Consider the following 27419-nt stretch of genomic DNA (forward strand, 5'->3'; position numbering starts at 1 on the left):
CAGCGGTACACGGTAGATAGATGAGATTAAAAAGCTGCAAATGAAAAAGCTGCTAGAATGAAAAGCATTGATAGCGTGTAGTGTCATTGAGCAGAAATAGTGGTGGGAAGAAACGAAGTGGTTTCTTGTGGTTTAATGAACTTTAATTAAACTGTGGTTTAATGAAAAGTTTTCCAGGAAGTGGAGAGGCGCGCAGGCGCAGTCAGAAGGCGGATAAAAAGCTCACACGTGCATAAGTTGTAAAGATGCTACGCCCAAGGAAATAAATAATTTCCTTATCCGTCCGCGCTACTGACGGGACACTAACCCACGTAGCAGATTGTGCTCATATATGAGTAACTCTTTTACCTGAGTAACTAAGCATACCTGAGCATACTGAGGACGCTAACTATAACTAAACATACCTAAGTAACTCAAGCAGCCTTAGTGTGGATTCGTCCCCGCCGGATTTCGAAGGGGATGCCAATAAATAATTATCATCCCCAACCGCAGCACAGGTAGTTGTACAAGGCAGATAGAGAAGGTTTGAGCAGGTATTTTTTTCTTATTGTGTTTTCATGGGAAATAAACATTATCGTTAAAAGCAAGACGAAGAAGATGTATACAAAAATACCAGAATGAAAAACATTTATAGCATATCTGATTAAAGCAACCAGCCTAGGTGACTGTTTGTCACCATCCCATGCTTCTCTTTTTTTTTAGTTTTTTTTACTGTTCCAGACACGCACTACATCCCATGGCTAAGGAGATGGAGGGGAAAGAAAGCCACTGCATCGCGGCTTCCCGTCGGGCACGCTGACGAATGATCAGTTCGATAATATCATTGCAAATAGTACTCTCAGCGAATTCTATAACAACAGAACTAAGATATAAATCTACACATTGCCACAACAACTGCAGAATAAAGTCACACAAATAGGTCTTCAAGGTTTTTTATAAAAAAAGGTTTTTTGTTAGACAAGTAATTTAAACTATGGTTGTGTAGAGTTGACGGAAGAGCATATTTCAATTCTTGCATTCCATAATGTGTGCGCGGACGTGGGACAAACCAGAATTCACGTTGTCGTGTTGTTTATTAATTTGGGTTTCTTTGTAAATGCGCAGTTTCTGATAGCAAAATTAATTCTGTGCATCACAAGGTATGCCATTAAATCATCATTAGCATAGCACCGTGCCATTTGTCAGTCGATGTGACATGCGCGCTGCATAGCGTCTATACGTGCAAACTGCGTTGCAGCTCCATTATATTCCTCTAGGTGTCCAGACATATAGCAGTTGCATATAGCAGTTGCATGCTGCATGTAGCTGGACCTGGCTAACTCAGACTGTCACCGCCCATTTTCGAAGTTTATGTGCCAATAAACAATCGTCGTCATCAACAGCATCGTGCACGGGTCAAGGGATGCGGCATCTGCGCCACGTAGCCTGGCTACCTGTGCTTACTCTTCGGCACACGTCATGGCGCCTCCTCGCAAGGCACGAAGCGCCGATGAAGAAGCGAATCGCAGGGCTACGCGCGGGGCTGCAACCAGGCAACGTCGGGCTCAGCAGACCGCGGTGCAGAGAGCAGTCGCAGCTCTCTGTCGACGCCGGGTGGTCAGTTCAGATCGTTGTCGTGAAAACGACGCCAAGAGACTCCTCCGCGAGGACCCTGCAGTGCGTGGTTCCGAAAATGGAGCTCCTATGGAGCGGCTCCTCCAGCTTACGTACGCGGTGACTGTGCTGCGTGTGACATGCACGCCTGTGACTTTTTTTAACCGTACTGGGAATAAGTGGCAAGCAAAATCGTAGTGGTCTTGCAGTGCATAACATAACAAAATCGCAGCATGTTTTTTTCCAAACGCGTGTGTTCATTAATGCACTAAATTTTTTGCAATGAATAAACTCAGAATTTGTCGCCTACACCATTGCTTGCCGCCCTTTCCCAATACAGTTCAGCGTGAGTTAGCGCTTGCCATATGTCTTTTGTCCAGTCTGTGGTGTGCGCTCGTTATATTTGCAAGAGTGAAGAGACTTGCCACACATGGTTTTTGATTTCCGCGCCTTCCGATATGTAGCATCTCTCCCCGTCCGTTGGTCCTTGTGACCGCGCTCTCCCTGAGCTACAGTTTCTGGCAGTCGCATTCAAGCCACACTTTTTGAGTGTGTGTGTGTGTATTTGTGGTTAAAGATTCTGCTCACCTGGTTCCTTTTATATAGGCAACTTCTATTCTCTCGTCTTCCTTTTTTAATTAGATTAAGGATGTTGTGTCCTTGAGATAAAGACTGGGTGCGATTATTTACACAACTGCGACTGCCTAATGATGCGTTCTGTACGCTGGCCAGAGTTTTTGTCTGTTCTTACACTCTCGTAGAATACAAGAAGTCGGTTAAAGGAATATTCATTTGCACATTATATTGCAACATAATTGCTATAAGAAAAAAAAAAAATCCCCCCCCCCCCAAGTTGGTCTTTAAGCAAGAATCATAGCTAGGGGCGCCATAAGAGTACTCCATAAATGCATTGCATTGAAAATAAAGGAAAGAACAAATTTGCAAGTACGTTTGCAAAACGGTCTGAACGAGTTACTTCAAATGTAGCATCAAAATAACAAGTTCCTCCTGCCGTGGTTTTAACTCGCACTGACAAGCACTGCTACGCTTGTGACTTGCGTGCGCTATCAAGCCTACAGTGAGCAGTAGAGTAATAGATAATTCCTTGATTTCCGAGACTTATGCCCTCGAACCTCCAGTAAACCTAAAGCGCAAGCACACAATATCTCACCATTCAAGCGGAAGAAGCCAAACTAACCCGGGGTCATTGGTATCCCCGCACTCGATGTGGATCAGCTTGGGGGCTTATGCGGACGGCTCACTTGAGGTTCTTAGTTTGGCTTCGTCGTTGTGCAGTCTGTGGGAGCTTTTGCTGCGATAGGCATTCACCACGATTTAAGACGAAAATTGGGTTTTGATTTCGAGACGAGGCGTTCTCGACCCGCGAACAAGCCGTATGTGCAATATCGGACCCGTTTTGCCGGAGAACAGTGGCTATGAAAGCGATAGGGTCAAATATGCCTTCATTATTTTTAGTAAGACCGATAGCTCGGTTAGTAAACGTTCACCATTATGAACAGCCCATTAAAAGACGCCGACAAAGACAGAGGAGAAACAATCCATTCGTGTCTGTGTGCAATGTTACCGCCCTCAAAATATGTTCATCGTGGGACCCATTACAAAGGCGCCGCTCCTTTTTCAGGCTTTCCTGTCTCAGCCAGTTAGCCGAAGACATCCTCGACATCGATCGCCAAAAGTACTTAGCGCCGCCCAACTATTATTTCCAAAGAAGGGATAATAGTAAGAAAATTAGAGAAATTAGGTGGTGTTCGCGTAATTTTTTCACGCACGATATATGAGTGAAATGACTTACCTAACACTGTTGTTAGCGCCTCCGGTGAAAAAAATTATCGGGTTTTACGTGCCAAAACCACTTTCTGATTATGAGGCACGCTGTAGTGGAGGACTCCGGAAATTTCGACCACCTGGGGTTCTTTAGCGTGCACCTAAATCTAAGCACACACGTGTTTTCGCATTTTGACCCCACTGAAATGAGGCCGCCGTGGCCGGGGTTCAATCCCGCGACCTCGTGCTCAGCAGCCCAACACCATAGCCACTGAGCAACCACGGCGGGTACCTCCGGTGAGTCGGTTGCCGCCTTACTGAAGTGACCTTTGCTTCATTGTTGTGACACCCCCTTACTGAATGCCCGATGCAGGGCCTGTAAGTTGTTTCTAAACAGATAAATAAGAAAACGCAGTCGTGATGGAGAAGTGTTCACTTATGCCGACTCCACCTTTTATCTTGCGTCTTTCTCTTTAACACGCTTCATATGACCGTTATTGAAATTGCTGTTCGATTTTTGTTTTGTTTTAATAGCTGTCATTCTATCGTGTTTTTTTTTAGTTTATGTTGTTATCCTCCCCCCCCCCCTTCTATAATGCCTTCTGGGCGCTTGTAATGATGTTTATAATATAAATAAATAAATAAATAAATAATTAATATATAAATAAATAAATGTCCGTAATCGTAGTCATTTACTGTCCATAGTGATTTACTGTCAAACCTGCGGATGTACGTCGTTGTTTGAACGAAGCACTATTATCAGCAAATATCACGGTCACGGAGCATTCGAAATCATTGAAGCTGTTTAGCAGGTGCGAGAAGACCATAAGAAAACAACGTAATAATTTGTCGCAGGGAGATCTGTCGTTTTGTGGATAAGGTGATCATGGCTGTATAGTCGATCACAAGTCATGCTTTCATTACTATTTGATCTCTACTGCTCTTGTTGCTTACTCCTTTGGTTTCTTTTTCGTTTCGTGTCTTTAATTTTGAATACTTGCCCTTAAGCATCATACTAAGGTACGTCAAAAGTACAGAAACAAATTGTATTCGCGCAAGAAATCGAGAAGTTAACGATGAAGTGGTCCATTATTCCGACGTTCAAAGTGGGGTAAGTGGCCAGGCCGAAGGTCCGTTGCCTGAAGGTGGCGTAGACGACCGAAGTGAAATCCTGGTGACGTCCACAGTAAGTGTGTCATTCAAATACTGGATTGTGGGGGCACGAAACGGGTATCAAGTCTCATAGGGACCGCGGTACGGTTGTGGCGAGATAGCCGTCACAGACGGGGAGAGCGCAGCTCGGACACGCAAACTTCTCTCGGCCTTTTAAACCACCAGGAAAGCCTGACCAACACTGGTTCACAAGGGCTGGTGGGGCTCGCTAGAGGTCTTTTTCCCGTAGCAGCTGGCCGCAGGCGTCTTCGGTAAAATGTGAAAGTGGGTGCATTATAACCTGTCCTCGAGTTGCCAATTCTGCTTCAAGGAGGCACCCACGCAAAGGACCCGAATCTCGAAACTCATAGCGGCAGCAAGGCGGTGAATTCTACCTGAGAGTGAAGTTCACCGAGTCCCTCTACGTATTGCGTGGCGGGCTAGCGTCGCACCCGTGCGAATGTTGAGCCGAGCATACCGAGCAGCTTGAGCAAAAGGGCGGCCGCCACGTGTGGCCGGAGCCGCGCGATCGTCCACACGTGTCGCCACGTGTCGACTATCTCTGGCACCAATGGGTGGACGAAAGCTGTGTGCATCATGGTGCCGTCAACACCAGCATCGCTGATAGGATATCATAGTCGCATTAATTGGATCGTCATCGGCACGACGGAGGCGGGTAACTTGAGCATTCGCCTTACGAAAACGGCGCATAGAGACGAGTGGAAGCAGGGCGATGTTCAAAGAGACCGGTGCGAGCACAGACCCTTGTGAGGGCTCCCTGATATGCGATGAACTGTCCTGCTGCTTGCCCAGCTTGTGTGAGGGCGAAGAAAGGCCTCAAGGAATGCGCAGATACAGCTGGGGAACTGGGAAACCTATGTATAATTCCTCAATAGCTTCGTGGCTGACATGGTCGCATGGTTCGCGATTGTCCATCGCCAGAATGGTGCGAATCTGTCCAGAGCGGCCTCCGATGACAACCATAGAAGAAGTGCCGAGGTGGTGATGGCAACCGATTCGGCCAGTATGATACCAGTGTCATCGCTTGAGCCACCATGTATAATACATGTCACAAGCATACGCTTCATCAGCTTGGATAACGTTAAGGTGAGCACTATTGTACCTATATGAGCAACATTTTCTGGAGTCCTGCTTTCTACGTTTGGCGATAGGAATCGATTCCGCATGTCGCCAAGAATCTGGGTTGGCTTCTGCGGCCCAAGGTGCGTTTATTGCCTGTAAAAGCACATCGAGAACTTTGTGATCAAAGTTTTTGCAAAGTTCATACGGTATACCATCCGGAACTCGTGCCCTGCATTGCTTGGATAGGTGTGTTGCTGCTAAAAATTCTGCCATAGTGAAGGCAGCTTGCATACCCTCGATGTCCGCGAGCATATGCAGCGTGCCTGCTTCAGCTGGCACACAGTTTCGAACAATGAAAGGAGGCGACGCTGTGTCTAAAGCAGGCAAGAAAGCGTGGGCGACAGTTTCTGCAAATACTGCTGGTGTCTGGCTATAGATGCGAACAAGGCGCAGGCTGCGTGGTCTGGAGGCATCGACCACGTTTCGTTGCTCGGAAAGTGCGCCAAACAGGCATTGGACGACGAAGGAGCGAGAGAAGCGCACCAGTCCATACAGCGGTCACGTTTTAAGCGGTGTTCCTGGCACCGAGTTACTGCAGTAAGGCGTTGGGCCTCCATCCGAATGGCGATTGATGAAGGGCCACCTTCTGATGCAAGTTCTGCTTGGTGGTGCGACGACTGTAGTTCGAAATCTGGAATGGGTCGTCGTTCATCTACGCATGACGTACGTGTTGCTTCAACAAGTGCCGTACTGAGGCAATGCGAGTAGTATGGCCAGACAGGAGCCTTTGAGCGCGCACTTAAGGACTGTCGTGCACAAAGCCAGCGCTGCGCATTCAATTACAGTTGGCTGGGGTCCGCTACGTAGCGTAGATGCCACGGCCGCCGTGAGGTACCGCGACCCCTGCCCTCGCTGAGCGCACTATGGCAAGGTCGCGAAGTTTGGCACAAAAAGTGTGCCAAAGCCCATTGCCGGAGATATCAATTAGTGATGCACAATTAAAGCGCGTCTAGGCGAGGAGGGCAACTACTGAAACTAGGAAACCTATGTAAAAATATGATCTAAAGTTTTAATCATAATACTGTATAGGAGTAAGTTATTCCGTTTCGAATATTTGTGCTGTACTAAAACAAGAAATGCAAATTTATTCACTTTTAAAATTTATTAGTTCGTTCTTTGTGACCCTTACTGACCGGTAATTCTGGCAGAAGGAATAACTGGCGTGTGCAGGCCACCTCTTATGTCGTGCGGAATGGTGTTGCCCACTTGAACGCAGCGTTTTCGTCCATGCTTTTTCTTTGGTTGCGTGTTTGTTCAAAGTGTGGCATGCGCGTCACTTCAAGTTTTGCATGACGTAGCACACGGCATTCGTTGGCGAAAGGTGTGAGTGCAGATGTATGTTATCGTGCAAGTTGACGCTGCGGCATGCGACGCGCTTTGTCTGCGGAGCGCGCGGCGAAGAAGCGTCGCGGTATGCTCGTTCACTCTACGTAGCACGGGCTCTTAGCGTCCTACAGGGAGAAAATTTTGTAAATGCAATGCTTTCTGAATGATAATGTGGCGCAATGTTGTCTTGTCTGAGAACACCGCAAAGCGAATGATTCTGTAAAAACGCTTTGCATATGTTGCTACACATCACGAATATGTGCTGACCATAGTAGATTTCATAAATTTCGACACATGTTTTTGGATTTATCAAATACTGGCGCCTGCCCATTATCGGTCAAGGCAGGAGTGGGTACAAGTGGAAAGTAGAGCAAAAGCAAACATACACTACTGGCGATATCACAACATTACAAAATGAATACCGTCCATGACACAGAGCAAACAACATTGACCCAAGTTAAGTAACACTTCAGAATTCACCAATGAGGACAGCAGATATAATTAATAAAAAGTGAGCAAAAGCACTCGCGCACGAACAAACATAAATAAAGGCACAAAAATACAATTACTGAGCACAGATGCGAACAGATTTTGAACAGAAGCTCAATGATTTATTCTACAGGTCGCAAAAATTAAGGCACTTTTAGCATACGCTATGTCACATAATCTTTCAAAACTGTAAGGAATGACTTGATTGATGGCACGTTCAAAATCGCTGGTGCCAAAGCGTTTCATTCTGCTATGGATCAAGAAAACAAGGAAAAGCGATGTGCATCAGTTCTTGTCTGAGGCATTACAATTGTTTTATCATGTTTCCATCTGGTTGCCCTGGCTATGTTAAACGCATGTAAGTGTTGAAGTAAAATTTAGTCTTCTTGTTGATTATATTGTGGAGAATTTGTAGCCGAGGAATTTTTCTTCGCCTTTCGAGTGTTGGAATGCCGTTTCTTTTCATGAGGTTGCTAACCGATATGTGCCTGCCGTACGTTTTGAAGATGCATATGATCGCTCTTCTCTGAACACTTTCGAGCGCAAAATGTGTGATTTAGTATGCGGGTCCGAAACGACGTCAGCATATTCCAGTAAGGGTCTTATGAGTGATGTAGAAGCGACCCACTTGGCTTCAGGTGTGCAGTGTTACAGGCGATGCTTCAGGAGCCAAAGTTTTCTTGAAGCCACCGAGACAACGTGTTGAATGTGACTACTCCAACTTAAAGTTGAGGTAACGTATATTCCCATGTATTTGAACTCAGTCACAGCTTTGAGTGGAACCTGGTTTATTTTGCAAGTGTGGGCTAGCGGGTTCTTTTTACGAGTCACGCTCATTTGGGTGCATTTTGATATATTTAGATTCATGTGCCACGATGCACACCAATCAGTAATCAACGCCAAGAAATCATTCAGGGCGAGCTGATCTGCGAGTGTTTGTATATTCAAACACGCTATGCAGTCACCGGCAAAGAAACGACAGCAACAGTGAATTAAACTGTAGGTCATTGAAGTATATAAGAAGTAGAAGCGGACCAAGTACCGAACCCTGAGGAACCCCGGAAAGAACTGGTGCTTGATGCGAAGGAGTGTTACCTATGTGAACATACTGGCGGTGTTGGGAAAGATGAGCTTCGATCCAGTTGGTGATTTGATCATTATGTAAGAGATTGCAAATTTTTGATAAGTTAGTGTGGGATACCCGATCAAAAGCTTTCTCAAAGTCGAGAAAAACCGTGTGAATTTGCTCACCTTTATCTAGTAGTTCCATTAATTCATTTGTCGTGTGTATAAGTTGTGTTATCTTCGATAGACCATGGCGAAACCCATGTTGAGCGCTAGAAAAGAAGTCATTAGCTTTAAGAAATGAAGATAAATGCTTAAAAACAATGTGTTCCATGACTTTGCTGCAAGAGCACAATAATGATACCGGTCTATAGTTTGTTAGACTAAGTTTATCACATGGTTTATAAATGGGTATTACCTTCGCTGTACTCCAATCTGTGGGAATTTCTGCTTTTCTCAAACTTTCGTTAAATTTAATAAAAAGACACTTAGCGCACCGCTCTGCATATATTTAAAGGAACATATTGGATATACTATCTGGACCTGCAGAGTTCTGGGTATTGTTGATCACCAGGACCGAAAATACACCTTCCTCAGTGATGAAGAGATTCGGTAATTCGAGTCCTGTGTGTTCAAGCACGTTGACAGTGTCGGGCCCTTGGGCCCTCTCTGCAGCGCGCACGGGGGAAGCCTTTGAAACGCGCGCCACAACGGCACTCGTCGCATGGAGCATGCGCACCGATCGCGTATCGTGAAACTCGCGCGGGGAATGCCGGGAAGGCGGCTGCCCGATAAGAAGGCAGCTGAGACGGCACTCGGGGCTTTTTTTCCGGGGCGCGGGCCTGGGGAGGCGCTGGTGGGGCGCGGCCCGTCTAGGTTTCTTTCCGAGCGTGCTGCAGAGCAGGGTAAAAGCGTTTTGTGTCCGCGGAAAGAGTGCTCTTGTTCGTTCGCTTTTGGAACAGTGTCTGCGCGCCTGGTTCGGTGCTTGCTTGCTCTCTGCGCTTTATGCATTCTGTTATCGACCGAAAGATTGTGTTGGTTGGTGGTTCGTCGCTCTCTTTGGCTTGTATATTTTGTTGCCTCGCCGTTTTGCTGCTTGCTTCTTTGCTTTTGCTGCTTTTTGCTGCTTTGCTTCTTTGCTGCTTGCTTCTTCGCCTTGTTCTTTTCTGCTATTGGCCGCGAGGCTGCGGTAATTTTGAGTGTTAAATTCTATCGTAAATTAAAGCGGTTTTTGTTCCTTGCGCCTTTGGTCCTTTGTCGTTCTGGTCGCGGCTCGCGGACCCCCTGAGCGAAGGCGAGGGGCCTTCATCTGGCGCCCAACGTGGTTTTCTTCTTTCTCGTTGTTTTTTCTGTTTGTTCTGGAGTACGCTTCCGCACCGCAGGGACCACGAGCACGGGAACAAGGGAACCGCCCCCACCTCGAGGCAGCTGGCAATCCCCCCTAGGCCTACTTGTTTCTCTCCGACATCGGGTCCCACAGCTCACGCATCTGTACCCAACCCCTTTGGCCCGCGTAAGCTCACTGAACATTTTTATACTACCTCTCGCTCTCCTTGCGCCTCGCTATTTGGCGCCATCCTGCCTCCGCAGAACCGCTTGACCATTCCGTCGGATCGCTTTGCCCGTCCAATTTCAACACCAAAGATGCACCGCCGGCATTTTAATGCACCTACGTTCGGGTAAAATCAAGAAGGGCGCGGTTGAAAATCAGTCGCGGCTCGCGGACCCCCTGAGCGAAGGCGAGGGCCTTCATCTGGCGCCCAACGTGGGGCCCGAACCCACGACCCTGAGATTAAGAGTCTCATGCTCTACCGACTGAGCTAGCCGGCCGTTTAGCCCGTTGGGCCCTCTCTTTTCAGAAGTATAATTACAGAGTAGAATACAGGAAAGGCACCTTCAACAAGGTAGGTGACGCCCTGTCCCGAGCACCACTCTCCGGGGATGGCGAGCCGGCACCGATGTCCTGGCTGTGGCAGTGCCTGTGGACGCCTGGGGAACACTGATCTCCAGCCAGCAGCTACTCGACGCCCAGCTAAGCGACGACCAGTGCAACTTGATACGCAAGGCACTGGACGGCGCCAACCCTGCCGGTAGCGGCAACTACGACTGCTATATGCAAGCAGACGGCGGCCTGCTCTTGCGGTATATACCTGCTGCCGATACGGATTGCGGCGAGTCTCCATTCCGTGTCGTTGTGCCTAGGAAGCTGCGCAAGCCTTTTCTAGAGTACTTTTATGACACCCGCCTCGCCGGTCATAGCGACGGCAAGAAAACCTTTGAGAAGTTGTGTCGCGTCGCGACATGGCCGCACATGAGAAAGCATGTCTTCAGATACGCTCGCACATGTCCTACCTGCCAGACCGTGAAACCGAGGGGAGGGAAGCCACCAGGCTTCATGCAACCAGTTGAGAGCCGATACCCATGGGAAATTGTGGCATGTGATGTTATGGGCCCATACCCCAGGTCAGCTAGACAGAATCGATACTTGTTAGTGGTCACTGACCATTTCTCCAAATGGGTAGAGCTGTACCCGCTACGCAAGCCGGATTCTAAGATAATCTGGGATAAGCTGTTGGAAGCATTCACCCGTTTCGGTTTCCCAGCGCAGCTTATCACGGACAATGCCACATATTTCACAGGCAGGATATTCGTTGACACTTGCAAAGTTCTTGGCGTGCAACACAAAAGGACGACACCCTACCACCCTCAAGCCAACATTACGGAGCGTGTGAACAGAAACCTTAAGACAATGCTGGTGGCTTTCACCGAGCGGCACAAGGACTGGAACGTTCGTATCCAGGAGATGGCTTTCGCCACAAGGACCACAGTAAACCGGTCGACAGGGTTTACGCCAGCGGCTATTCTTCTCGGTCGCGAGCTCCGTTTTCCTATTGAGCATGCATTCACCAACGGCTCTGAATTACCAACTCGCAATTACTCCACGTTCACACAAAATATTTCCAGCCGCCTGGCCCACACTCTGAAGGAGGCCAGGGAGAACTTGGACCTTGCCCGCCTGGAACATGGGAACCAATACAACAAAGGCAGGCGGCCTCTGGAGTTCGCGGTCGGCGACGAAGTGCTCCGCCGCACGCACCCACTCAGCGATGCTGCAAAAGGGTTTGCTGCTTCCCTCGCGCCTAGATGGGATGGCCCTTACGTGATCGCGAAACGTATTTCTAGCTTGGTGTACCTATACTGCGGGAAAAACACGGCAGCAGAGTAATAGGGCCCGTAAGATTACACGACCTCAAAGCATACTACGAGCGCCCATTAGACAGCTAACCGTGCTTCAGTCATTATACGATTTCAGCAGTTAACGCGGCTGTGCCCTACATCCGTTATCTGTTAATCGCGACGTTTTTACATATGCTGTCCTTGGATATCCTCGCCTTACGCAGAATGCCGCGCTACCACTCCAACGGGCGTGACCAGCCTGGATGCCACGGCGGCCCATCGAAACTTCACCTACGTCGTCGGCCTCTCACCGAGGCGACCGATGTGCGCTAGCGTCGGTTGGGCGAAAAGTGCATTGTCTCTAAAAGAGCGCATGCCAATTGGAGCCGTCACGTGGAGCTCCGAACGACGCCAGACACCATTCCAGCCCATCGCGTGCCAACTGCCCCGAACATTTTGCTTCGCAACAGCCGTGATGTACTGGACTAGGACGATGCATGGTGCTGTTGTTGCATAGCGTTGTTGGACACCCAGGCATGTGTCCGGTCTTGTACGGGGGGAGTGTCGGGCCCTTGGGCCCTCCCTGCAGCGCGCACGGGGGAAGCCTTTGAAACGCGCGCCACAACGGCACTCGTCGCATGGAGCATGCGCACCGATCGCGTATCGTGAGAACTCGCGCGGGTAATGCCGGCTGCCCGATAAGAAGGCAGCTGAGACAGCACTCGGGGCTTTTTTTCCGGGGCACGGGCCTGGGGAGGCGCTGGTGGGGCGTGGCCCGTCTAGGTTTCTTTCCGAGTGTGCTGCAGAGCAGGGGAAAAGCGTTTTAACGCGACAGCGTTAAGGGGCTCGTGTCGCAGAAAAGCCGGTGTTGTCGGCGTCGGTGTCCGCGGCGTTGGCTGTGAGCGATAAATCCCGGCAGGCACTTCATGAATAAAAAACAACTTGCAAGATGGGCTGGGTGGGAATCGAACCAGGGTCTCCGGAGTGTGAGACGGAGACGTTACCACTCAGCCACGAGTTGGTCTCTATCTCGTTCTAGAGCCACTGCAATACACGTTACATTGAAACCTCAATGACCATAGCTACCCTCTAGTCTCCACTCAGCCACGAGTTCGATGCTTCAAAGTGGTGCAAAAGCGCCTCTAGTGAATGCGGTGTTGCCTTAGAAACGAGCCGTAGAAAGTTATACTGCGGTGTATATCGGTAATTATGAACATGTAACTTACAGAAGTTGCAGTTACACGAGTAGCGAAGTACGTTTCCGCTACATTTCTTCAGCGCTTTCCGCACACGCAGAGCCATCTTGCGGCAAACACAGAAGAACCCCTCCTCTGAATGTACGGCGCTGCCCCGACAGGTGGCGCGCCACGCGCGCATTGGGGTAGTGCGGGGACAGGTGCGAGGCGCGTCGCGTCCCGGACTCCTCTCCCGTGACGACGTTTCTCCTTGCTCCCTCACGGGTTGCAGAATCAAGCGTCCTTCCATTCTTTAGATCACTATCTGTCTATCTCTCTGCCCGTGCCGATCACGACGTTTGGCTGGCGTAGATCGTTTCCCTCTCCGAGACACCGAGTTCTTTGGTTCGTTCCGCTTGCTCAGGCGCACGTTTCGTTGCCGCGCCGAACGCTCCGTTGCTCGACGCTCACCACGTCCGATGCGGGGCGCCTCGTAAGTGATCGCTGCGCCGTAGCCCATTGTCTTACACCCCGTGGCGGGTCGACGGGAACGCTCTCGCGTTCCACTCTTGAAGGCGAAGCTTAAGCGTCCTCCAATTTTTTGTGTCCGCGTTAAGAGTGCTCTTGTTCGTTCGCTTTTGGAACTGTGTCTGCGCGCCTGGTTCGGTGCTTGCTTGCTTTCTGTGCTTTATGCATTCTGTTATCGACCGAAAGATTGTGTTGGTTGATGGTTTGTAACGGCCGTTCTTTCGTCGCTCTCTTTGGCTTGTATATTTTGTTGCCTCGCTGTTTTGCTGCTTGCTTCGTTGCTTTTGCTGCTTTTTGCTGCTTTGCTTCTTTGCTGCTTGCTTCTTCGCCTTCTTCTTTTCTGCTATTGGCCGCGAGACTGCGGTAATTTTGAGTGTTACATTCTATCGTAAATTAAAGCGGTTTTTGTTCCTTGCGCCTTTGGTCCTTTGTCGTGCTGGTCGCGGCTCGCGGGCCCCCTGAGCGAAAGCGAGGGGCCTTCAACTTCATGACCATTAGGAAGATACACTGAAGAAGAGTAGTCGTTAAAGGAAGCCGCTATTAAGTAAGTATCACTTTCAACTACGTCATTAATTGTTAGTTTCGCTACAGGATCATTTTTATGAGTTAAGTATCTCCAAAATTTGCTGGTGTCACTTTTGAGAAAATTGTGCATACGGACGTTAAAAAATGAAGATTTGGACGATTTCAGCAGAGAGCGCCTTTCACTACGCAGGAGTTGAAGCTCACCCTTATCAATACCATTGATTGCGCGAGACAGCCGTTTAACATAGCGCTTCAAGTGAAGGGTGTAACGCGTGATCCATGTGCTTTGCTTTGTCTGCTTTGTAAGTTGCTTTGGTACATATCTTTCAATGCACTCATGCACGACGCTCTTTGAATAAAAGGCACAACTGAATAACACTCGTAGTGCCAGATGCTCGATTGTGCTCAATGATCTCGAAGTTTCGCTTGAAGAAGTCTCGAATGCATACATATTCGGCGTTTCTAAAATTTAAGAATGCTTTTGCAATATCTCGGGACACTGAGCGCGTCGTGTGGCTTGTGAAAAGAGCAGTTTTGTGATCTGATATTCCACCTATAGTAAGCTAGCGAGTAGCCTACTTCACACGTTTTGTCAGACATTAAGACGATATCAAGAATTGAATTGGCGTTGTGCCTTGCGCGTGTTGGTGGTGCTTCTACCACTTATTTAAATTAAGAGAAAATGCAATATCTAGAAACACTTGAGACCGGTGATAGGACAACGACACTCGCAGCATGCTCCAGTTAATCTTGGGTAGATTAAAATCCCCACGCAGTATAATATCAGCGCCGCGCTTGCAGTGTGCTAAAACGAAGTCATGCAACGATTGAAGTACAGAAAGCTCAGCATTTGGTGGCCTGTTAACTGCCCCAGTCGTGTCGTCTTTTCATCGTGTGTCCGTCCTTTTTAGCGCTACCATCAGTTTTAAAGAATGCCCCAATTAGTATATTACGAGTACATAAATGAACAAGTATCCAAAGCATTTCAACACTGTAGGTACGCGGTAATACTGCGTAATTGATGCCTTCCTTTAGTACAACTGCAACACCAGCCCCTATAGAATTACGGTCTCGACTAATTATTTCGTGCGAGTTGGGCAGAATTATCTCGTTGGGAATTCCATCATGTAGCGAAGTTTTGGAAAGCACGGTGACATTCGGATAGTACGCTATAAGTAGCCCTTGAAGATCAGCTGTTTTATTCGCAATACACTTCTAGCATTAATAGTCATTACATATAGTCATTCACCCCTGTAGTATGCCAAGAGATGTCAAGTATATTGGTTACATTTCTAGACGAATAAAAGTGAATTTGGTTGTGAAACCTCTGTGGCACTCTCATTTATTTCCATCCTATTCCCTCGCCTTCCTACGGAGCCTACTGGAGCGACTGCCGCCAATAACAGCCTACTTATGTTGATATTAAGACATACGCCATTCCTATAGTATAATGACGCGCTGGCGCTTCAGCTGAGGCGAGTCGCAAGCTCGCCTCAGTCTTAAAATAAAAATAACTGCTGGCGTGGCGGTAGAAATGCTGGACACTAAACAAATTCAAACATTCGCGCCAAGCAAGATCTCGACGTCACTTTCATTGCCGGGTGTTCAGCGCGCCGCCGGTGCCCGCATCGCAAGTAGCTGCGTGAACATCCAAAATAAAACTTGACCTGCGCGCAATGCTCACATTCAGCAGGCTGGGAGTTGTGACCACTTCGCCGTAGCAGCGCAAGACAATAACGAACGAGTGGGAGCCCCACCAAGGGGATCGTAAGCAGACTTTTCTTGCTAATAACTCCATTTCTGCTCAACGTATGGAAATATACTATGCGACAAATTATTTCTTCCATAGTCCATTGTACCTTGAAATGTTTCTCAACCTCGATAAAAAGTAGCTCAGGGCCCCTTTAGGGAGCGTGAACTGCGTGTCTACAAATGTGTCTCGCACACACGTGCCACACGCACCTGAAGTGGCGTGACCCCGTGTAGTGTGGCGCGCGTTAAATCTCCTGCTGCCATAAAGGTGCATCCGGGACACTGCTATTCTAGATATGCTAAAGAGCCGTATTAAAAAAAGTAATAAATATATTATAACGCCGCACCGGAGGAGCGTAGAAAAGGAAGAAGAAGCGGAACGAGGGTTGTTGTGATCGGCTGTTCCGGACCGCCCCATGCTTTCTCTACACTGTAAAAATGTTCCCACCCTTAAGGGCGTTTTCTTGCCGCACTGGTAATACCCGTGCCGTTGGGACCTTACAAAAATTTATAGAGCGTGGTAACGAAGCTCCGGTAACGGATAGCGCCGGTTTCTAACAAGGCCGAAATGGCGTAACGGTTGTACAAAGCGACTTGTTTCATCGATGGATATTCAGGAGTGCCTGCTGGTCGCGATGAATAGCGCTGGTGGGCTTTGCTAGTGGCTTTTAACTTAATAGGGCGCGATGAGGAAGTGATCGCTTGTTTGGCAAAAGCAACATCGGAATGAAGCGGATGCTTCAGGTTTCTCGGTGTCGTCTTTGAGTGGGCGGGGACATGGTGGTTTCATGGGTCCCTGTTTCAGTCAATATTAGCAGTAGACTACAGAGGGCTTCAAGATAAGGCATTGTTTAGCGCAGTTTCCGCCCCTGAATAAAATAGTTTTGACTAGTAATAGCAGCATACCTTACAGTTTGAATTAAGCTTGTCCAGCAAAGGGACTGTTTACGAACTGCGCGAGCGCCCTAAGCAGTGGTAAGTGCTGAATTACAGATATCTTTGTTCTATATACCGCATGGTCCAAGCATACGGCATCAGCGGTTATATGTCTATAAACTTTGTGCGGCGTGACCATGCGAGGTCGTATTGCGGCGTTAGCCCATTTTCTCTTCCTTTTTTGAGAAAGAAGATGACAACCGAATATTTTTTTCCGGTTGTGTTCGTTCCGTTCTCTACGACGCACTCATACGTATTATGGAAATTTTGTCCTCAAAAATAGCCACCGCATTCTTTTTACGCGATCCCTCTCATATATTATGGCTGTATACATGCCAAAAAGGCAATGCAAAAGCGCACAGCTTATATATGTATCGTGCTGCTTCACCAACCGCAGGGATCGCTGTGTTGAGCAGCGCCATCGGCATCATGCAGGAAGGCTAGCGGAGACATATAGTAATGTCAAGCCTACTAGACTTCAGATGCGTGAGAACGATGCCGGTGCATCACGAATATTTGATAGCGCCTGCCGCTTAGAAGTTTCGTGGTTGCCTTAGGTTGGCCGTGCACGAGCATGCGCTCTTATCTTTTATGTTTTAGTCCCTACCGCAAGCGATCAGACAGTGAGCTGATTTACCATTTAATGCTGGTAATACAGAGAAAGAACAGCAGTTTACGATAGGTAGCGAGGCACTGGAAGTGGTAAGGGAATACATCTACTTAGGAGAGGTAGTGACTGCGGATCAGGATCATGAGATTGAAATAATCAGAAGAATCAGAATGGGCTGGGGTGCGCTTGGCAGGCATTCTCAGATCATGAACAGCAGGTTGCCATTATCCCTCAAGAGAAAAGTGTATAACAGCTGTGTCTTACCAGTGCTCACTTACGGGGCAGAAACCTGGAGGCTTACGAAAAGGGTTCTGCTTAAATTGAGGACGACGCAACGAGCTATGGAAAGAAAAATGATAGATGTAACGTTAAGAGATGAGAAAACAGCAGATTGGGTGAGGGAACAAACGCGAGTTAATGGCATCTTAGTTGAAATCAAGAAAAAGAAATGGGCATGGACAGGAGATGTAATGAGGAGGGAAGATAACCGATGGTCATTAAGGGTTACGGACTGGATTCCAAGGGAAGGAAAGCGTAGCAGGGGGCGGCAGAAAGTTAGGTGGGCGGATGAGATTAAGAAGTTTGCAGGGACAGCATGGCCACAATTATTACATGAACGGGGTAGTTGGACAAGTATGGGAGAGGCCTTTGCCCTGCAGCGGGCGTAACTAGGCTGATGTTGATGATAATGATACAGAGACACTGGTTTTCTTTGTCGAATTAAAACCGATGTAAGCAAAATATTTCACAACACATACGCACACCGCCACTGATAAAGCGCGTCACATTTTTGCGCCCCCAAGACATATTACCGGCTGCTGTAGTTACCGATACACCGAAAGGCTTCCCTGACGACCTTATATGAATGGACATGGCGTAAATTTCATAAAGTACGATCTAAAACATTCCGAAATCGTTCCGCAGCACGCGACAGCAATACTTTCAAGCAGTGCCGCGCCGGGTCGTCCAAGCCAGAGAGGAGGAAAGGCTCGCCGCGCGCCCTATCCTCCTCGCCCGATGAAAAGGTATAGACTTTTCATCGGGCGAGGAGGATAGGGCGCGCGGCGAGCCTTTCCTCCTCTCTGGCTTGGACGACCCGGCGCGGCACTGCTTGAAAGTATTGCTGTCGCGTGCTGCGGAACGATTTAGGAATGTTTTAGATCGTACTTTATGAAATTTACGCCATGTCCATTCATATAAGGTCGTCAGGGAAGCCTTTCGGTGTATCGGTAACTACAGCAGCCGGTAATATGTCTTGGGGGCGCAAAAATGTGACGCGCATAATCAGCCGCGGTGTACGCACATTATCAGTCGCGGTGCGTGTATGTGTTGTTTACTATTTTGCTTATATCGATTTTAATTCAACAAAGAAAACCAGCGTCTCTGCATTGCCAGCATTAAATGGTAAATCAGCTCACTGTCTGATCGATTGGCGTAGGCAGTAAAACATAAAACATAAGAGCGCATGCTCGTGCACGGCCAACCTAAGGCAACCACGAAACATCTGAGCGGCAGGCGCTATCAAATATTTGTGATACACTGGCATCGTCCTCCCGCATTTTAAGTCTAGTATGCTTGAAATTACCATATGTCTACGCTAGCTTTGCTGCATGAGGCCCATGGCGCTGCTCAACACAGCGATCACTGCGGTTGGTGAGCCAGCACGATACATTTATAAGCGGTGTGCTTCGGCATTGCCTTTTTGGCCTGTATACAGCCATAATATATGAGAGCGTTATCATAAAAAGAATGCGATGGCTATTTTTGAGCGCAAAATTTCCGTAATACGTGTAAGCGCGTCGTAGAGAAGTGAACGAACACAACCGAAAAAAAAATCGGCTATTATCCTCTTTCTCTAAAAAGCAAGAGAAAATGGTTTAACGCCGTACAACGTTTCTAAATATATAACCGCTGATGCCGTATGCTTGCACCATGCGCTATATAGAACAAAGATATCTGTAATCCAGCACCTACTACTGCTTAGGACGCTCGCGCACGCAGTTCGTAAACGGTCGCTTTGCTGGACAACCTTAATTCAGACTCTAAGGTATGCTGCTCTTACTAGCCAAAACTATTTTATTCATGGGTGGAAGCCTCATCCATCCAACGAAGTAGTCCCGCAATGTAGCCTGCAGCGAACAGCTTGAACGCTTGTCAAAGTATAACAGCACAGCTCCTATCGTAGCAGAACGGTACCCACGCTGTTAAGATCGTCGCGTGTTTCATGCCTCATAAACCGCAACTTATAAAAAGAGGATAATACTGAAATAAGGTCACATTAGTGATTGGAACATTCAGAAATACACAACTGATCTCCGAAGCTGATTGTAGGCTCAAATATGCGCGCACACCATCGCGCTGCGTGTTCCGTCCAGCTCAACGCCAGCAGAAATTCCGGCCATGACGCCTTAAACCACTTCGGCACGTCTCACAGAACCGTTTACCACGTAGAAGACGCACGTCATACTAAACAGACCGCACGACCGCGAAAACAAACGCCAAAACCTACCGCCGAGCGTATACCTGCCATGCAAAAGACCGCTTTCACCCAAGCCAGTATGGCGCTGCTCATAGGCGGCGCCACTGCGTTCACAATATGGCGGCGCCTACGAAAAAACGGTCTATAGACTAGGCAACCTAAAGTTTGCCCGCGCGGCACCAGCGCCGAATGCTCCCCTAGCGGACCGATGGAAGTTTCGAGGGTCGTCGCTGCGCGAGCGCGCGCCCGTGATCTGTTCGGCGGGAGCGCTCGTGCTGGCTCGGGCGCGTTGTTTTTGCGATGGCGAGTGCGACCTCATCAGCCAGGAAAGGTGGCACGCAATACTGCTGTATTGTTGATTGCCATAACAGCCTCGAAAACACGAAAGGTCGAACGCCGCCCGTGAAATTCTACAGATTTCCGGGGAAGTGGTACGAGAAGGTCAGACGACAAGCATGGATAATTGCAGTGCGCCGAGTCAAGTAAGCACCATACTTTCGTATTCGCGTGCAATATCGCGGCTGCTCGATGAAACGGAATAGTGATATGCCTGTTTTTAGCGCCCAACCGTTTGTTTAGTCATGCCGCGATGTTGAATTGTGTTGACATCCGCTGCTTGTTAGCGGTAAATGCATGCGTGTTGCGACGCTGAGCTTGACGACGCGAGCTCGATTCCCGGCCACAGCGGCAGCATTTCGATAGGGGCGAAGTGCAAGAACGCCCTTGTTACCGCGTGCTTTGATTTTTGTGCACGTTAAAGAACCCCCGGAGGTAATAAGTATTCCTGAGACTAACCATTACAGCGTGCCTCATAATGATTTAGTGGTTTTGCATGGTTTTGGCAGTTAAAACCCCCGAGTTTATTTGATTCTACTGTGCCTTCACTCGCAATCGTCATGGACGAGCTTCAGAGAATTATTTCCATTTTCCAAACGCTGCAACTTAATTTACTAGTTGTGCAGGTAACGAAAGGGGACGCGCGCTACTTTTGTCTGATAGCAGACAGCATTTAATGCAAGCCGCGGTCGTCGCGTGCGTCGGTAAGCGGCAGATCGGAAAGCAGCCGATCGAGACGTGCGCGTTATGTTTGTTGTTTGGCCATGCTTTCGAAGTTCACAATATCCAAGCTTGCTTTAAGGTAATTACCACCTTGCACATTCTTGCTGATTCACTCTATCTGCCAAAAACCTTCGTTTCCTGTACTAGCCGGCCATCGGTGCAAGCTTATTTTAGCTGTTCGCCCGACGAGGCACTAGATTTGCTTTGGTGAGGCATGTATCTTTAATGCTTGCGCTCGTGCAGTCGGTCCTAAGGTAATCGCCTGTTAACGTGGTCTGGGTTCATTTCGCGGAGCAGTCTGTACGAGCCAATCCTCATTAGCAGTGAAAAGGCACCTTGCTGATTAATGCGATGAGTTGCAATGACTCCAACATCTGCATTGAATAAGGCGTGATATACACTAACTATTTATTGCAGCATGATTCAAAGCAATATGCGCCTATGCAGTATTTAAATTGTTAATTTTGAGCAGATGTGTGTTTTGGCTGTTGTGTTCTAGGATTTCGTGTATCCTGGGAAGGAAACTGCTTTAGTGTTCTGGTGAAGCAGCGTACTGACCAGGACAAGGCAGACACACACATGAATACAAGACACTCGCTGTGCTTGTGTCTCTCCTATTTGTACTGGTCAGTGCGCTGCTTCACCAACACGGTATGATGATTAATCACCAACTCGCCCAACTTCCCACATTACTGCGTTAGCTTTATAATGCAGTTCTCTTCGTGCCACGCAGTGACGTTATTGGGGCACGAAATAGGCATCACAAGTTACAGGCACTAGCATCTCCGAATCACCATGTATTAAAGGCATGTACAGTTTGCCAAAAACAGCTCAATTTGTGATTTGCCTGAACCTAAGCCTCAGAGGGTATAATGAGCTATAGGCTAGGCCACGTTGTTGAAGGTGGGAAGATGGTCTTTCTCGTTAGTAACGTTCCATGCTCATTTGTGCCTAATACATGTGTTCTTTCTGAGCTCGCAGTGCTGATGACACTCCCTGGGAGCCATCTAAAAGCATGCGAATTTACAAAAACAAGCAGTGTTTGCGAAGCGAAGACATGGATAACGCTTGCCGTTGTTCGCTGACAGCTCCGCGCAAATCAGAACGAACACAAACGTGTAATTTACTAATGCTCCAGCCAAGAAATTTAGCAGCAAAAGGCGGAAGCACAAAATGAGAGCAGCCGTGTGCGCGCACTCAGCTACCGAGGAAACTAACGGCAATCGTCACCGTCCCTCCACATCTCAGCAAGTATGCATGACCGCTTTGTGCCTGCATCATATAGAAATAAAGTGGCTAAACTTCTGAACTTGGTGTATACCTCTAAATCGACGTCGTATACGATCTTGGACACCTGTGACACGCCCTTGGCTTTCACTGTCACATCACCGTCCACGATTTGTTGAACGCCGTACACGTGCGGAAGCAGAGGCTCCCCTTTCGTGAGGTTGCCGCCACGAAAGAATCTGTCCGCGTCGGCAGCCTTCTTGAAACCGCATTGCAATCTCTGCGTCGCTGTTGCGCAAGCAGGCGATCTGCCGCCGTCGAAAACTGAGCGCCGTGAGAACGAGCAGCGAAGAAACGCGCGGGCGAACCGGTGTAAACAAAGCGGAGACCGCGCCACGGCACGACCGCGCTGCATCACGTTTCCACATTGGGGGCGCTGTCAGGAGGCGCAGTAGCGCCGCCTGGCCATGGTTTTCTCGTCTATAGGACTCCACAACGGCCAGACCAGAGTGCGGTTGTGGGACACTAAATGCTTTTGTGCGGAACTGTCACACGCTTACTTCAGGCGGCTCCGACGCTTCATAATTTATTTGAGAACCTATTTTGACACCAAGTTCTGAAAAAGGAACACAAGCTTATGCCCAGTCGCATATTTGAGCTTGCATCCACTTTCAAAACCATCCTTTTCAACAAACGGCGTTTATATAACTATAGTATAACCGCGCAAGTGGCGCCCTAATAGAACCAGTGCCTTAATCGAAGGAAACCATAAGATGCGGCATAGCTGGGTTCCCATCCTGCAAAAGCAGCAGCGCTAAACGGGGCATCAGAAGGAACACAAAAAAGCGCAGGAAACTGTGCGCTTCTTCGTTCTTATGTTATTCCCAGGCGCGTCGAGCGTGCGTCGCTGCCCCTTATTGTGACGGGCCTGAATGGCGCTGCTTTGAAACATGTAAATATGGTTGGTAGGAGCAGAACACGCGCTAACTCTAGAGTACAGAAGCGTAAGACTGCAAGCACAATCATGGGCTTACCTTCCGCTTGGAGCTTCCTTGGGTGTTTTTTGGTGAAGGCATCCCTCCGCGGCAATCCATGTTGCAGTGACGGTTTCTTTTGCAGCCAACAAAGCAACAAGGTCAAGGAATAGGCGATACCGGCGTCGCTTTCTCAGCGACTCCGTTGCAGCAGGGTCGTTTCGATAAAGGGGCGAATTCCACGCAGCGAAACGTATAGAAGGAGCAGAAGGCTGTCCAACTCGCAGGGCCTCCCGGGGTTCCAGAGCTGTCGCGCTATCTGTGGGGCTTTCGTCTGTTCTCGCGGCACCGGTCCCCTGGTTTGGTCCCCTCTATTGCACAAAGCCCAAGGCCTGCAAAAAGACCAAAGATACACAAGGGTTGATTGGAACGTTTTAGGCTGAAAAGCGCACACTGATTTTTGAAGCCTACATAGGGATGATCATATTTAAGTATTCCCTATCTTTTAAAGATCGCCTGTAGCAGATAACTCTAGCCTGAGCTGTATTATACAGAGAGGCGGACATTACATTCACGATAAATGGAAACACATGTTTACATAATTACAAAATCACTAATGAACTTCTTTATTAATTACTCCACGGGACATGTTGCAATATACAAATTGTAGCATGTGTTACTATGTAGCCTGTCAGTATGGAAGGTGTATCCACTTCGAATGAATTTAGAGAATGACGCTATCAATTTAGCCGTAAAAGTGCCCTGTAATTCCACTTGGTTTTTAACAACACGCTCTTTTAGGCATTGAAGCACAATAGTAACTGACACGCCCACGTATTCCGTACCATACTTTGTGAAATAATATTCCGCAACTGGCGTCATCGTGAGGCTTCATTTCAAGTGGATATATCTTGCAACCTCATCGTTTACGATTCATATAAATTGCAATATGTGCCGTAGAATAATTGGTTGGTCTCTTTTGACGTGAAATCGCTTTTCACTGGCGTGCCAACCGAACTGGTTGTAGATGTATGCAAGACCGCTCTGGAGTCGGATGCAACTCTACCCCAAAGATCGCCTGTCAATGCGCATGACCTAGCTCGGCGGTTGCAGTTCTGTTTGTCAAACAAGTACTTTACGTTCCAAAAGAGTTTCTACAAACAGGTCCACGGAACGGCTATGGGAGCTTATACATAGGTAACCGCCTCTACTTTGTCAATAGGTGTACTTGAAAGTCGAGCGCTCTCTTCGTTTAGCCCTGCTCCGAAGGCATTTATTTCGCTACTTGGACGACTGTTTTTGCATTATTCCCAAAGAAGCAGTTGGGTTGTTCCCTTGCTCACTTGTTCAGGCGAGGATTTCGGTGAATCGGGTGGCCTCTTCACTCGTGGACAATTCGCTGTGTGTAATTCCTGCCGATAAAGAAGGCGGTTTTGCTGTGTTACCTGCTGACGACTTTAACGCCAAGGCTCTAGAAGCCATCAGTGCCACGTTTAACTGTCATAGGGAGGTGTCGCTGGCCAAGGTAAAGGCCGTGGCAAAGCGCATGTGCAACAGACTTAATCTGCAAAAATTAACCAAGGCCTTTGAAAACAGCAAGCGAGATCATCTACAAGTTTTCTTCAGTGCCAAAACGCATAAACCCGGTGTTCCGTTACGGGTTATTGTGTCAGAAATCGATACTTGGCAAAAGCCGTTGGGGGTGTTTTTACAACAAAAGTTGGGCCTTCTGCCTGTCAGCGACCCTTTCCTCGTTAAGAGCTCAGATACTGTGATCGATTTTTTGAAGTCACATTCTGACCGTGGTCTTCAGGCGTTTTCTATTGATGTAAAGGATCTTTATTATTCCTTGCCGCATAGAAGCGTACTGTCCTGTGTCGAGCAATGTATTGATAAGTATGGTGCTGTTTCCTTCCAGAATGAGGCCGGCATGTCTTGCAGTCAATTTTTAGAACTTTTACAGATTTATCTTAATTCCACCTTTATCACTTGGGATAACCAATGTTTTTTGCAGAAGAGCGGAGTTTGTATTGGCTCTTGCATTGCTGCCATTCTTAGTGACTTGTTTTTATCCTGTTTAGACCGTGACATTTCTTTACAAGTGCAAGGCACTGCAGTTTTTAAAACATTTACATACGTTGATGACTTTTTAATTTTCATTGACTGCTCTTCTGATGCCTTCATTCTGGAAACTAAGAAAGCGTTAGAAACGTTTCAGAAGTGCTTAGTCCCCCTTCAAACTACTCATGAGATGCCGGTAGATAGGTCTCTTTGTTTTCTTGATGTTCGCCTGAACTTTCAGGACAGCCACACGTGTTGGTCGTATGAGCCGCGAGCCAACAAACCACTTCTGCCGTATACGTCCGCACATTGTAAGCTTGTTAAGCGGGCCATCATCAGTTTGTGCTTCAAGAATGCCCTTAGCAAGTCTTGCTGTCATGTTGTGGACGCAAGCTTAGAAGCGCAAACTTTACGGCTGTCCCTGGCTGGATATCCTAGGGTGGTGCTAGTGTCTGTCGCGGAACGCATCTTAAGAGAAGCGTGATCCAGCACGCAGAAGTCAGTTGCCGATGCCCCTCCTGGCATACGCCCTAAAGTAAGTGTCATACCATACATGCACGGGATATCCCACAACTTGAAAAAGATTGCCCAAAGGGAGGACGTAAGAGTTGTTTTTTCTGCTCCCGACAAGCTCGGCAAGCTTTGCAGGCTGACTGATCCAAATGCCGTCCCTTCCGATAAGTGCAGAAAGCATCCCCGAAAAAAGTTTGTCGAGTGTGTACACCGGGTGGTGTACCACCTCCCGCTTTCATGTGGGAAGAAATATATCGGACAAACTGGGCGTTGCCTCAATGATCGGCTCCGCGAACACAGCAACAATGTATAAAAACGGCTCAGGTGCTTTCTTGGCGATCCACTGTCGCGATCATGGGCGCAAGCCTCTTGAGGATCGATGCACGATTGTTTCCCGTGGCAGAACGCAGCTCATCCGTGAGATATCTGAAGCGCAGATGATCGCAAAATTGGGTGATGCGTGTGCTAGCTTCCCGTCTCTGGCTCTCACAGAAAAAGAATTACGTTACTTGGACGCGGCGTCACGTGACACGTAACCATGTTACATTACTTCGCACTTCATTTCCTTGTAAGCGCATGCGCGATCTACGTTGCCTGCCATGTATAAAATGACGCAGTGGCACAATAAACTTAGTTGAAAGTTTGCGCTTGGTGTGTCGTCTTCTTTCGCGTCCGTGTCGTTTTTATGTCGCGCAATATCATTTAAGCAATTCCTGAAAGCTTGACATTTATCACCCCGTATACACAGCATTGAAAAGGAGTCCGATAAATGTGTTAGCACTGCCTTTACCACAATGACAAAGAAAAAGCGCGATTATCTGCATCAAAGTCCACATCTTTTAAAACTGTCTTCAGGCAGGTGCCCCAATTCTAGGTCTTTCTTATGCTACTGCAAGAGCTGTCGGTGCATTTTCGAAGTTTAATCAATTCAAAACCAACGCTCTCTCTGTCTTGTTGACTGGTATTGCACCAGTAGTAGTAGTAGTAGTAGTAGTAGTAGTAGCAGTAGTAATTATATACTTTATTATATACAGAAACCCGATGCGCTCCTACCCTAGTCTCGCAGAGGAGGTAGGGGGGTGAAAAACGGAGTTTGTCCGGTGGGGTGGTGCACCAATTCCAAGGAGCCAGTGGCACGGGTCATCCGCTCAGTTCATTGCATAAGTCGCAGCTGATCTTCCGGAGCCGGGCTAGGCAGCTGCGCCACCCATTCGTTGCATGTGCCGTTTGTTTCGTGTTCTTCTCCGTGTTCCGCACGCTCCCACGTGATGAGAAAGAGCGTTGGTGCTGCTACACACCACGATCACATGTCTCTATATGCCGTCGGGTAGATCGTGTGGAGAGTGTGTAGATTAATGTAGGTATTCGTCTGTAATATTCTCAACACGGTTGCCTCCGCAGCGCTGAGTTTGCTGTGCGGGGGTGGATAGATCTTTCTGTTGTCTCTATAGTACGTCAGAATTGTGGCGTGGCAATGGTCTAGGGGTGGAAGGTCCTCTATTGCAGAGTCCTCTATCGCAGGCTCGGTGACTTGTAAAGCCTCGAACCATCTCGTCCGCGCGAAGGTTGCCGGTGACGCTCTCGTGCCCCGATCACAGTGTGGATGTATTCAACCGTCGGGTTCCATCCAGTGCCGAGAAGTATTCGGAGCGCCCGTGCTCCATTTTTGCCCGTTACATAATCTCTGCAAGCTTTCTGTGAGTCTGTGATTATTGTTAATGGAGGTTTTCGCGTCCAGCCCTCTTTTATTACGCGGGCGATTGCAACGTCTTCTGCTTCTGTTGTAGAGGCGCGATCTGTTGAAGCACAGGCTGTAATTTTCCCTCCACGGTCCGTGAGCACTGCCACCG

The 27419-nt window shown here is 48.1% G+C and overlaps 1 protein-coding gene and 1 non-coding gene across 4 annotated transcripts in view; both read right to left on the reverse strand.

Moving 5' to 3' along the window:
- The window catches only part of nab (NGFI-A-binding protein homolog), a 941120-nt gene that overhangs the window by 865918 nt on the left and 47783 nt on the right, over positions 1–27419 (reverse strand). For all 3 annotated transcript variants that reach the window (XM_072288146.1, XM_072288148.1, XM_072288145.1), the window contains exon 2: positions 23056–23387. In XM_072288146.1, coding sequence (XP_072144247.1) covers positions 23056–23115 — 60 coding nt within the window. In that variant the 5' untranslated portion in view covers positions 23116–23387. The remainder of the gene's footprint in view (positions 1–23055; positions 23388–27419) is intronic.
- Positions 10311–10383, reverse strand: TRNAK-CUU (transfer RNA lysine (anticodon CUU)). The gene has a single exon. It is a non-coding gene; the product is annotated as a tRNA-Lys (tRNA).

The sequence above is a fragment of the Dermacentor andersoni genome, chromosome 5 (assembly GCF_023375885.2).
Source record: "Dermacentor andersoni chromosome 5, qqDerAnde1_hic_scaffold, whole genome shotgun sequence".
Classification (NCBI taxonomy): domain Eukaryota; kingdom Metazoa; phylum Arthropoda; class Arachnida; order Ixodida; family Ixodidae; genus Dermacentor; species Dermacentor andersoni.